This window comes from Papaver somniferum, chromosome 7 (genome assembly GCF_003573695.1).
Source record: "Papaver somniferum cultivar HN1 chromosome 7, ASM357369v1, whole genome shotgun sequence".
In the NCBI taxonomy this organism is placed as follows: domain Eukaryota; kingdom Viridiplantae; phylum Streptophyta; class Magnoliopsida; order Ranunculales; family Papaveraceae; genus Papaver; species Papaver somniferum.
The window spans coordinates 175,304,009-175,314,996 of record NC_039364.1 but is presented as its reverse complement, the minus strand read 5'-3'; the positions used below and the strand labels follow the sequence as shown (position 1 = coordinate 175,314,996).

Genomic DNA, 10,988 nt, shown 5'->3' with positions numbered 1-10,988 from the left:
TACCAGACTACTCCCTTATGTCGGCCAACGTACGGCTTTGGTTTTAAAAATCTTTGAAGAAACCCCATAAGTGAGCCCTCTCTCTCTCTCTCTCTCTCTCTCTCTCTCTCTCTCTTCTTCTCTCATCTAATCACTGCTGAAGAAGAAGAAGCCTCATTATTAAGGTTGCTCTCTGATCCTTTCTCTTTTGATGGATTAGTATCTGTAAATTTGGGCTAACCCTTTTGATTTTAAATATATATATATATGCTTGGATCTTCTATTGTTGTTTGGGAGCTTTTGAACTGATGATTGCCTCTTTTTTTTTTCTTCTAATTATTTTTTTGTGGCTTGATCCGTTGGTGCATGTAAAATTCAGGAATGAAATGGTGGAACTTTAGGGTTTTAGGATGCCTATTTAAACAGTAATTACCAATTGAAAATAATTCAAAAATAAATATAATTTTTTTCTTGTTTAGTTACAGATTGATTTATTAGTATAATCTTAATTTTATTCTATACCACTCTCGTTTTAGCAGTAAATGCAATATTACTCTTCTGAATTAGGTTATACCCTTGTGCTCTTAGTTTTTAACTTTTCATTTATTTAGTATTTTCTTGGAAGAACAAAGAGTTTAAGGGCTTATTTGTTTATTTGTCCAGGTCACAAATGGATCATAGTTCTGAGGAAGAATCAGATATAAGTGATTCTGAGATCAATGACTACGTAGAGAAACCATATCAAGAAATAAAAGCAGGAAAACACAGAGTATGTTACCCTAATGACATGTTCAGATGCCCTTTTTGTAAGGGTAAAAAGAAACAGGATTACCGCTACAAGGACTTACTACAACATGCCTCCGGAGTTGGTAAAGGTTCAGCCAATAGAAGCGCAATGCAAAAGGTAAACCACCTAGCCTTGGCAAAATATTTGGAATCAGATCTGGCTGATGCGTCCTCAGAACCTACGAAACCTGCGGTGCAGCCAGAAACTGTTTGTAACCCTCCTGAGCAAGATGATCTGTTTGTTTGGCCCTGGACTGGCATACTTGTTAATCTTTCTGCCAAACAAGAAGATGAAAATGCATCACTATTTAAGGACTTCTCCAAGTATAAGCCTCTAAAAGTTCACACTATGCGGAATCAAGGAGACAATAATGGATATGCCATAATAGATTTCAAAAAAGACTGGACAGGCTTCAAGGATGCCATGGCATTTGAGAAAGCTTTTGAAGCTAGTCGGCATGGTAAAAGAGGCTGGAAGGAATGTGGGACACATTCTGTTACAAGTGTTTATGGTTGGTGTGCTCGTGCAGATGATTATGAGTCCAAAGGACCAATTGGGGATCATCTGCGTAGGAAAGGAGCCTTGAAAACTATCTCTGATATTGTGGAAGAAGCTAGACAAGAAAAAGATAACATTGTAGCGGACCTAACCGACCAAATTGATGTCAAAAATGAAGATCTGAACAACATGGAAGCTAAATACAATGAGTCAAGTAGATCACTCACTAGGATGATGGAAGATAAGGACAGACTCCAGCACGCTTACATTGAAGGTTTGCAATCTTGTCCTTTTCTACATATATCTTCGTGTATAATTCAGCCCTTCTGTAGTTTCATGATCTTCTACTAGGTTGTAATACCTAGTATCCAGTCAGGTTAGATGTATTAGACTGGCTGTTATTATGGGGATGCTCTTGACCACAAGTCAGACGACATTTTCATAGATGTCTTACAAGACCAGGTGCACAAAATTACTGGTAGGCCATAAAACCATTTCCATATATGTTCCTTCCTAAATTATGGGGAACATCCTTACCCACAGTCTGAATCTAAAATGTCTACCACTGATGGGGGTTACATTTCCAGGCCGCTTCAGGCACTGTTTAGTTTTAGCTAGAATCTCTTTGGGCTAGAATTTTCATGTTTGAACAGTGAAACAAGCTGACTGTCGTTGAAGTTGATCTCTACCAGTGATAGTGAACGATTTTCACCCTTATATTATTATCTATATGCATGATTTGATTTGTGACACGTGGACCTTGTTTCTTCACCAGAAATGAGAAAACTTCAGCGGACAGCAAGAGAACATACTAGAAGGGTTCTCTGGGAGAATGACAAGCTGAAAGATGATCTGGACTCCCAGAGAAAACAGCTTGAGCTACGTTCAAAAGAACTGAACAAACAAGAAGCTTTAACTGAGCTTGAGAGAAGAAAGCTTGATGAGGAGATGAGTAAGGTAATACACTTTATCAACTGAAATGTTTGTTCTTGTTTGAGGCTTCTGAATCTGACTCATCTAGAAGATCCTTCGAGCTGAACAATCATCTTAGACTCAGTTGTTTGGCTGAGCAATATTCATTTGGAATCAGTTTTTTATGAGTCAGACTTCAGTTCACTTAACTGAAAAACAGAGCTCTCTGAATATGTTTCAATTTCATTGGAGAAGGATTTTGATATCTCTGATGATTAAAAAAGCCGAAAACTCCGAATGTCTCAATTTCATTAAAAAAGGGGGGTTCAATTTCTTTATGATTCAGTAGCTTGAGTTCCATGCGGCTTGATTTGGATGAGTATAGTATAGGCAATAATTTTTTGCAAAGAAATATGCTTAGTACTGTTTCCCTTGCCATCCTAACCTCAGAAATCCTTGAACAATCTATATGAATGCAAGTTAGAACCCTGCTATTCATGCCTCAACCCTAGTGTTTGGTCTCCTGCGTTTCAATCAGCAGAAACTGTTAAGCAAGGTCATGGAAATCATGACCGTGTAGGTGTAGCCACTTCTAATGTTTTGAGGAGAGCCTTGATTTGTACAGCAGTAATGGATATATCATTATTTCCAGTTCTGCATATTAATTTTTTTTTTTTGTGACTCTCAGAATGACGTGAAAAATAATTCTCTTCATATGGCATCTCTGGAGCAGCAGAAAGCTGATGAAAATGTGTTGCGGCTGATTGAAGATCAAAAGGTCTGCTACTTTTTCTCTGTATTTGTTGGCATAGTTGCTCCTAGCGTACGTGCCTTAGCAAAATTAACATTGCTTTCATGAACTAAAGTTTTTTTTTCTAATTTATGATTTTGATTGGAACTGTGAGTGAATAAACAGAGAGAAAAGGAGGAAGCCTTGAATAAAATTCTTCAACTAGAGAAGCAACTGGATGCAAAGCAGAAGGTAGAGATGGAAATCGAGGAGCTGAAAGGGAAGATACAGGTGTTAAAGCACATGGGCGGAGAAGATGATGTAGCTGTTAAGCAGAAGATACTAGAGATGGCGAGAGAATTGGATGACAAAATGGATGAAATGAACGATGTGCAATCATTAAACCAAACCCTTATTGTCAAAGAGCGTCAGAGTAATGATGAGCTACAAGAAGCTCGCAAAGAATTAATATGTGTAAGTACTTTCTCATCCTAATGATATTTAACTTCAACACTTAGTACTCATCATTTAGTTTACACTAGTATCGTGCAATTAGGTTCAAACTTCAAGAATTCAGATTAAGTGATCAGAGATTTATGTTTTCTCACCAGGGTTTAACGGACATGTTGAGTAGTCGTACCACGATTGGTATCAAGAGAATGGGAGAAATTACTGACAAGCCATTTTTAAATGCGTGCAAGGAAAGATTTTCAAATGTAGAAGCATCTCTCAGAGCTGCTCAATTAAGCATCATATGGCAAGAGTATGTTAAGAAACCAGATTGGCATCCATTTAAAGTCATTGTTGAAGATGGAGAGTCCCGAGTAAGTTATCTTTGTTTTCTTCGTCGATCTTATGGTTATGCCTACTTATTTATCACCCCTGTGGGGCTTCATGGATATAAGGCTTCAAAGGTACACCCACACATTACGAAATGAAATATTACTCGAGGTATCTAAATTCATTCATGCGATCCTCTAATAGTATTTCATTTAGAGAAAATAGCAGTAGTTTCTCCCTATAAATCACTCTAGGAGACGTTTATAAATACAAAGGTATACATGATGTAGGAAGTAATAGATGAAAACGATGAAAGGTTGAAAGATCTTCGGAGAGAATATGGTAACGAGGTTTATGAGGCCGTCACAACAGCCTTGAAGGAACTTATGGAATACAACCCCAGTGGGCGGTACATTGTACCAGAGCTTTGGAATTTTAAAGAAGGGAGGAAAGCCACGTTAAAGGAGGTAATTGCGTATATATTGAAGCAATTGAAATCGGCACCTAAGCGCAAAAGGTTTTGAGGAGAGGTTAGTAGTTTTCCTCGTTTCATTTTTTATGTATTACTATGACATCTCCTTGTATAATAATATGGCAACTGTTGGAGCCTGGACACTGACTGCTATTTTGAACTAATTACCTTTGCTTCTCTCTCTTTCAGGGTTTCTTACATGCTCCGCTTTGCTGTCCATGTGTTCAGCTTTTAAATCAACTTCCTTTCGTTTCTTGTAACCCATCTTCGTCTAATCTTTGTCATGTTCCAATGGAGGATCGATCATTTTGTTTAATTTCCCCGGATTTTCTATTTTGGATCAAACTTTAACTTTCCCATCATTGGTGGTGCTCTATTATCTGCCCCACATGATTGGGACAGTATTCCATGAACTTTCTTATATCTTGCCTGAATTGCTAAAAATAGCAGAAAGGCAGTTCGACTTTCAGATTCCATTAGTCAACATTATGTGGAGCTGACTACATGCAAATTGTGCAACCAATATCCAAAGCTTGAAACTACATGCAAATTCTGCAGACTGTCAGATTCCAAATTTCAAAGCTCGACTTTTGCATCCAACTGGTTACCAAACTTCCAATATTATTTTTTGATTACTGGCTTCCCTGTTTGCTCGGTGATTGTAGAGGGTTGGAAAGCGATTTTCCGGAAGCATGACTATTTTATGGAACGTGATCTTAAAAGGTTAACAGTTTTAACTATTATCAATATTCTAGTACAAAATAGTAACACAGTGCCCGGCCTTACAGAAAACTGCTAAATGCCTGTGAAGACAGTTCCTAGGAACCGCAAGCTGCAAGCATATAAATCAAAGACAAAATAACTGAAGTGCAGGTTTTGCTGTATAAGAACAGTTGTGACACTAACAGTGCCTTGTATGAAATGCAGGAATGAAGTTCCACTAGCCCAGCTGCACATAGATCAAACATGAAAACAAAATGGAAGTAAGGGAGATTTTCATTTTGAGAGAGAGAGTACCGCTACCAAGTCTATATAATAATGACATCAGAAAAATACCTTTCGAATTACCAAACCAATCATATTTGGCAACGCATAGCCACACCAAAGAAGTTGAAAACCAGCTACCTTTTCCGCACTTTCATCCAGTCAACAAAATTATCCAGGATCAAGGGCCAAGCAAGGTCTGGGTCATAGTTCTTCAGGTCTGGAAAGCTTATCTGTTAAATAATACAAAAGTTAAAAATATGCAACATATTCTACAGCTATAACCCAGATGAGGAAAAAAAAATAAAGAAAAAATAACAAAACATAATTTGTGGAGACGTAACCGCTACTGAACCAGCAGGCATGCAGGCTGCAGCCGTGCTTCCATTTACTTTATTGACATGCATCTTATAAATGTTATATGGCTATGTGCCAACTATGTGCGTGATCATTGCGCAGGCCAATTTGTGGTTTTCACCACACTAACAAAATTAAATTTCTTTGGGCCGTGGGTTCAATCATACAGCATAGAGGTAGGAAGGGGCTGTGTTATAGATCCCTGTGTTATCTTCTACAGGGATCCCTTGTACCCGAGAGAATATCTAGGTGGGAGTCCCCAACTGAGGTCTGCATGTGTAACACATTTCTAAATAAAAGCTCTTCGATGAGTACTCTTTATCTGTTAAAAGCAGGTAGGCCTTTCTAGCGAAATTAAAAACTGGTTATCTGCTACATTAAAGAGTTTTGGTGACTTGGTCCCATATAATTCTTGGGGGACTCGTGCATTGAAAGCATGCAATGACTTGATAGTGAAACCAGTTTGTATGTAAAAGTTGCTTCTTTTACAGCATTGTACCACAATTTATACGAGGAAAAGGCATTTTTCTTTCACTCTGTTGTTTCTTCTAGGCAAAGCAAGAAATACATCAGAAAAAGCAAAAACAGCCATACCTCGTTGCAAAATCGAAAAAAGCCCATCCACTGGTCCATGTTTATAACCTTATAATCATTTTGACACTGCCAAAACTCATGGAAAGCGGAGTCAAAATAGTATTGTGCATAAAAACTCAAAATGTAATTGCTCTGACTAAAGAAGACCCAGGTTTATATGGGTAAGAAACAAAAAGAGATGTCAGTTTGAAATCTCAGATTTCTAATTAAAAAAAATGCTAATTACCTTAAGGTACTCAACAAGTGAACTAACTTGGGGAGAAAATTGAGAACCTAAGACGAGATCCAACAATTCACAGATGCTTTCTGTATCGATACTCTTTTGCTTCTCCTCTGCAACCATTAATAGAAAAATTGAAAAGGGCGACAGCAATGGCATAAGTATGGGAGAGGTCGAGACTAAAGAGTGTTAAGGGACATCTGGAACCATACATACCTGTTAAGCAGTATCGAAAGGCATACGAATAGAAATCCAAAAAATTGGATGGTTTCCTGACCTTTAAAGAAAAAGAAAAGAGTCAGCACCAGATAACGTTGCCACGAGGAATCCAGTCTTTTACACCATGTCATATTAAAGTTGAAATTAAAAGGTAACCTCGTTCACCAGACCCGCGAGTGCTTTTTTTAGTTTGGCTATCGTATCCGCATGTAATGATTTGAGGCCAACCCGCCATTCATCCTGTAAAAAATAGGATTAGTAAAAGTTCATGCATGAATGGAAACTGAAAGCCCCTCACTTTAAGAGTACAGTCGATTGCAGTTCTCACATGCCAGTAAACACCAACTCAACCGAATGCCTAAACAACTAGATATTAGCGAAAGAAATATTACTTGAACCATAACCCAGTATGCAAAATGACATAAAAACCAAAAAACACCTTTAAGCAAACTACATTTCCTGCTAGCGTATATGTTCGTACATCTACGGGCAAGAAACAAATTTTTAGAAAATATGTAAGACTAAACTTACTTCCTGAAGTAAAACAATTAATTCTACACACGTAATTATAAAATTAAGTTTAGACATGATAGTATTGAGATGTTCATACCAGAGTGAAATATCCCTGCTTTTCAGATTTCATCTTCCTGGCAAAAACAGCCTATCAGATCGAACTCCGAGTTTAAGAATTATAAATGACTGAACTTTATTTTAGATAATGTTTCTACAGTTTACCACGCAAGCATCAGTATCCTAACATCAGTATGATCCACTCCCAAATCTGAACAAAGCGCCTCAATTCCTTCTGGCCTGGTCAACCAAAAGAAATCAGTGTGAAATTTCATTTCCACGAACAGGAAATTTATGGATGTTTTTATCATGGCTTCATAACGGAAGACCCCTAAATATCTAATTTATTAACGTAAATCAAGATAAAGCACCAAGTTGAAGGGCATCGAAATTGAAGGAAACCAAGTACAGGACACATGCAAACAACAGATCCATGGACTCTAAACATATTACTTCCACAATAAGAAAATAAAACTTGTTAAGATCTGTAACATCAAATAAAACCAAGAGAAATTTTATGGATTCATAACGTCAAAAACATATAACAATTTATTTATACCCTAGCCTATAGTTATCGGTATTTGATTAGTGTCGTATTGTTAGAGGATGTTCACTTACCCCTAGTTCACCTATCATAATCATGAAGAAAGTTAATGGAATTTTATTTTCTACAGTTTGCGAAACCATTTCCTCTACATACCCCGAACTTCTTCTTACTGTTTTGTTAACCAAAAATCATCCACTAGTTCTATAACTGATGTGCCATGGAAGAGAAAATGAAAAAGAAAAAAAAAAGAATGTCATTTTTGTGAATTGCTTCTTGCGACACTCCCTAATCCACCGCGAAGCGTATAGTGAGAAATGTAGCAGTTTTGACAACTATAACGACATTCATAGTGGTTCAACTCCATTGGCTGACAGGTTTGTGTCTTTGATGGCAAAACTTCTTTCAAGTGCTTTCAATTAAATTACTGTTGCTTAGAGCTCTTTGGTTTCTACATCTCATCCACTATAAGAAGAAAAACCTTCGTCACAAGGTGTCATTCAGATCATAACCTGGATTTAAGAATCAATAGAATAAAACTTCATGAGATGAACTACCTGAAGTAAAAGGGTTTCGGAAAGATGTATGTGTCGGGGTAAAGGTTATGATAAGTATTCCATCAGTGCAATTACAATGTGAGCCTCTATAGGTAAGCAATTTGTGTTCCTAAAAATTGCAAAATATATTGAAATGCCTTTTAGCAGACTTAGGAACACTTAACTAATTGCATAATGTCAATAAAATGTAATTTGACATGTGACCCTAGTTAATATTGACAAAGGGAGCAAAGCCTCGTTATCCCTATCAAATATTGGAGTCACTTCACATAGTTAGCAAAAAATATTTAGGAATTTTCTACTTCATATAGAGGGGTATTGACAGTCAACACTCCAATTGGGTGATTAGAAGGGGATACACTGCAACTTCTACAAACGATGGTTACTTTACACCAAGGCCTCCGAGAACACCTGGTAGTGACCCGGAGGTCCCGAATGATACAAGAGTCAGCATCATAGAACCCAATCCTATTTGGTTACACTTGAGTAGGCTTTTAGAATCTGCATCCTCTATATCTGACTACAGATCCCGAATGGGGTCATCCTCAGAGGAGGTACTCTAAAGTTTAACCCATCATGCATGACAAATGACAATTACCCACCCGCACTACAAGTATCCGTCCTCTAAAGGTCATATCCAATGTAACTTCCTCTGCGGGTGACGGGCAATTATGTGCTTCAGATACAGTGCGTGATACTAGGCCAAAATCTATTATTCTCGTGGTAGGATAACCAACTGGCTACACCAAAAGATAGAGAGGCGGTACTGAGGTCCTGATTTTGAATTCCGGATTCTACTATCTTACTACACAGATATTTAGTCATCAAATAAGGTAAAACGCTTAGTAATTCATTTTCCTCACACAGCAATTCCCTATTTTTTGCTCTAAGAAAACCTTAGTAGTACATACAATCTTGACTGATAAAAGAAGCACGAAACCAACTTGATTGCATGACACTCATTTAACGCATCCTTATACAGCAACTCCCATGCATATCCTTCTTTTCAATTGGGAAGCTTTTATAGTTCCACTTTATATAATAATCGTTTTCGTCAAAAAAAAATAAAAAAAAATCCATGCATATCCAACATACCAACACAAATATTGTAACTTAGCAAAGTAGCTTTTATTGTCAGGGTAAGAGAGGAACTAAAATATATTTCCTGAATTCATGAATAAGAGAGATCTAGTGAAGATCAATAAGTATCAAACCTCAAAAAATTCAATCATGAAGCCATTAATAACATCAGATTAAAGGCAGAAACCACTTACTCGATCATGTTTGTGGCCCTATTTGCATATGAGTTAAATAATTGGCCAATTCGTTCCAACTCCTTGGTAACCGCTTTGCCTGGAGCTGAAAACATACACAATTGAATCACTGTAATCAACATGAAGCCGCTTAAAGTATTACCGACTTCCAACTTATAATGCACGTAATATACAAGAGACTGTGCCAGTGCCCCGTGCATGAAATTAATGTGCTTGGTTTATATACCATGTGATGATAGAAGATTTGATATTGATCATAACGAAGAGATCACTCTCCAAATACATCAGTTGTTCAATTGTTTGCATGTACATGTCATATCATGAAATTGTACAGAGTATAACAAATAGTATTTATCAACATAGTGAGCCGGGATTATAAATTTTGAAAGGTGTCTACAGAAACGACTGAGATGGCTTATATTATACTGCTTACTCGAAGTGTCATTGTAGAGGGTAAAAATACACATATACTGGCACATGGCTAATTGTGCCATTGGCGTCCTTAGCATTTGCAACTCTAAAAACTACCTGTACGTTTAAAATTTTATGGAGATCTTTCTGTTCTACAAAAACGACCAATAAACCAACTCTAAGCACATGATTAAACATCTCCAAATTTGAAAGAATTGGGATGAGACAGTGTCATATCAACCTAACCCTGACCATACTAAAAGCGGCATGTAACGAAAACCTAAAATCCTAAATGATTCACTGTCACGATCAGTCACAGCCCAAAAGCGGATATACATCAGAGAGAAACTTACTAACAAGTACAATGTATCAAAGAGCCGCCAAACTGGAATTTTCGCTACAGAATTGATGTGAATAAAACTAGTCTAAGAAAATAGGGCGACTGATTACCCGTTCGGGAGAGATCAGCAGAAGCTGAAGGATTTGTTGTCCCAGTTTTCTTGGTCGATGATCTACGAATCATTGTATTGTACGACACGATACAATCCTCAGAACTATTTGTAACAAAGGGTTTTGACGCCAAGGAACGAAGGATTTAAATTAGGGTTTTGCTAGATAGTCGCAGGATTTTTCAAATAAAGAAGATGAGCGGGGGGATGCCCCAACAAAGCTTTGCTAAACCTCGACAATAATGCTAACTTTTGAAAACCTCCATGACTTTGTTTTTTTTTTTGGTCAACAAATTTTAATTCATTCAAATCAAAATAGTGATTACATGTTTGCTTACAAGATTAACAAAAATATCAAAAAAAAAAAACATCAAGATAATCAAAACCCTAATACAAATAAGGATATCAACTACAAGGAGATCACGAAGAGAAAAAACGATAAACTGAAGAGATAGCCAATTTTTGATTATGTAGAAGGGAAAGATGATGGTATAATCCGGAAATAATTCCGACCATTTGATTTGATTGTATTCTTCTATGATAAGAGATGCTCCTGAAAGGAAGGAGTGTTGAACCGTTGATGTTTTTGAGCCACGAACCAGCCATCAAAGATTGAAGAACTCGCCCCACAACGACGAAGAAAAATCGCCC

At 37.2% G+C, this 10,988-nt stretch overlaps 2 protein-coding genes across 3 annotated transcripts; one reads left to right on the top strand and one right to left on the bottom strand.

Annotated features, from left to right (window-relative positions):
• The first annotated feature begins 8 nt into the window (after nucleotides 1-8).
• On the top strand, nucleotides 9-4,637 carry LOC113299081 (factor of DNA methylation 1-like). Its single transcript, XM_026548014.1, has 8 exons — nucleotides 9-164; nucleotides 643-1,538; nucleotides 2,040-2,221; nucleotides 2,865-2,954; nucleotides 3,093-3,380; nucleotides 3,518-3,730; nucleotides 3,977-4,216; nucleotides 4,348-4,637. The coding sequence occupies exons 2-7, from the start codon at nucleotides 650-652 to the stop codon at nucleotides 4,208-4,210; spliced, it is 1,896 nt and encodes a 631-aa protein (XP_026403799.1). The 5' UTR covers nucleotides 9-164; nucleotides 643-649; the 3' UTR covers nucleotides 4,211-4,216; nucleotides 4,348-4,637.
• An 18-nt stretch (nucleotides 4,638-4,655) lies between these two features.
• LOC113299082 (DCN1-like protein 5) lies at nucleotides 4,656-10,563 on the bottom strand. Of its 2 annotated transcripts, none has more exons than XM_026548016.1 (10): nucleotides 10,339-10,563; nucleotides 9,478-9,556; nucleotides 7,268-7,342; nucleotides 7,143-7,179; nucleotides 6,689-6,772; nucleotides 6,530-6,590; nucleotides 6,320-6,426; nucleotides 6,094-6,159; nucleotides 5,215-5,375; nucleotides 4,656-5,107 (listed from the first exon to the last, which is right to left on the bottom strand). In XM_026548016.1, exons 1-9 carry the CDS (start codon nucleotides 10,409-10,411, stop codon nucleotides 5,280-5,282), a joined length of 678 nt encoding a protein of 225 aa, XP_026403801.1. In that variant the 5' UTR covers nucleotides 10,412-10,563; the 3' UTR covers nucleotides 4,656-5,107; nucleotides 5,215-5,279. The 2 variants fall into 2 exon arrangements, with proteins under 2 accessions (XP_026403801.1, XP_026403800.1); XM_026548015.1 differs by having other exon boundaries at nucleotides 4,657-5,107; nucleotides 9,478-9,562.
• Nucleotides 10,564-10,988: the final 425 nt, after the last annotated feature.

Bases quoted from the DNA above. Each gene is read 5' to 3' on its own strand.
- LOC113299082 (XM_026548015.1), bottom strand. From the start codon at position 10,411: ATGATTCGTAGATCATCGACCAAGAAAACTGGGACAACAAATCCTTCA. The intron at 7,343-9,477 runs GTAAGTGGTTTC...TTGGTTGACCAG, and splicing joins AGGGCCACAAACATGATCGA to GCCAGAAGGAATTGAGGCGC. The intron at 6,591-6,688 runs GTTACCTTTTAA...TTTTCTTTAAAG, and splicing joins TCGCGGGTCTGGTGAACGAG to GTCAGGAAACCATCCAATTT.
- LOC113299081 (XM_026548014.1), top strand. From the start codon at position 650: ATGGATCATAGTTCTGAGGAAGAATCAGATATAAGTGATTCTGAGATC. The intron at 1,539-2,039 runs GTTTGCAATCTT...TTTCTTCACCAG, and splicing joins CCAGCACGCTTACATTGAAG to AAATGAGAAAACTTCAGCGG. The intron at 2,222-2,864 runs GTAATACACTTT...TGTGACTCTCAG, and splicing joins TTGATGAGGAGATGAGTAAG to AATGACGTGAAAAATAATTC.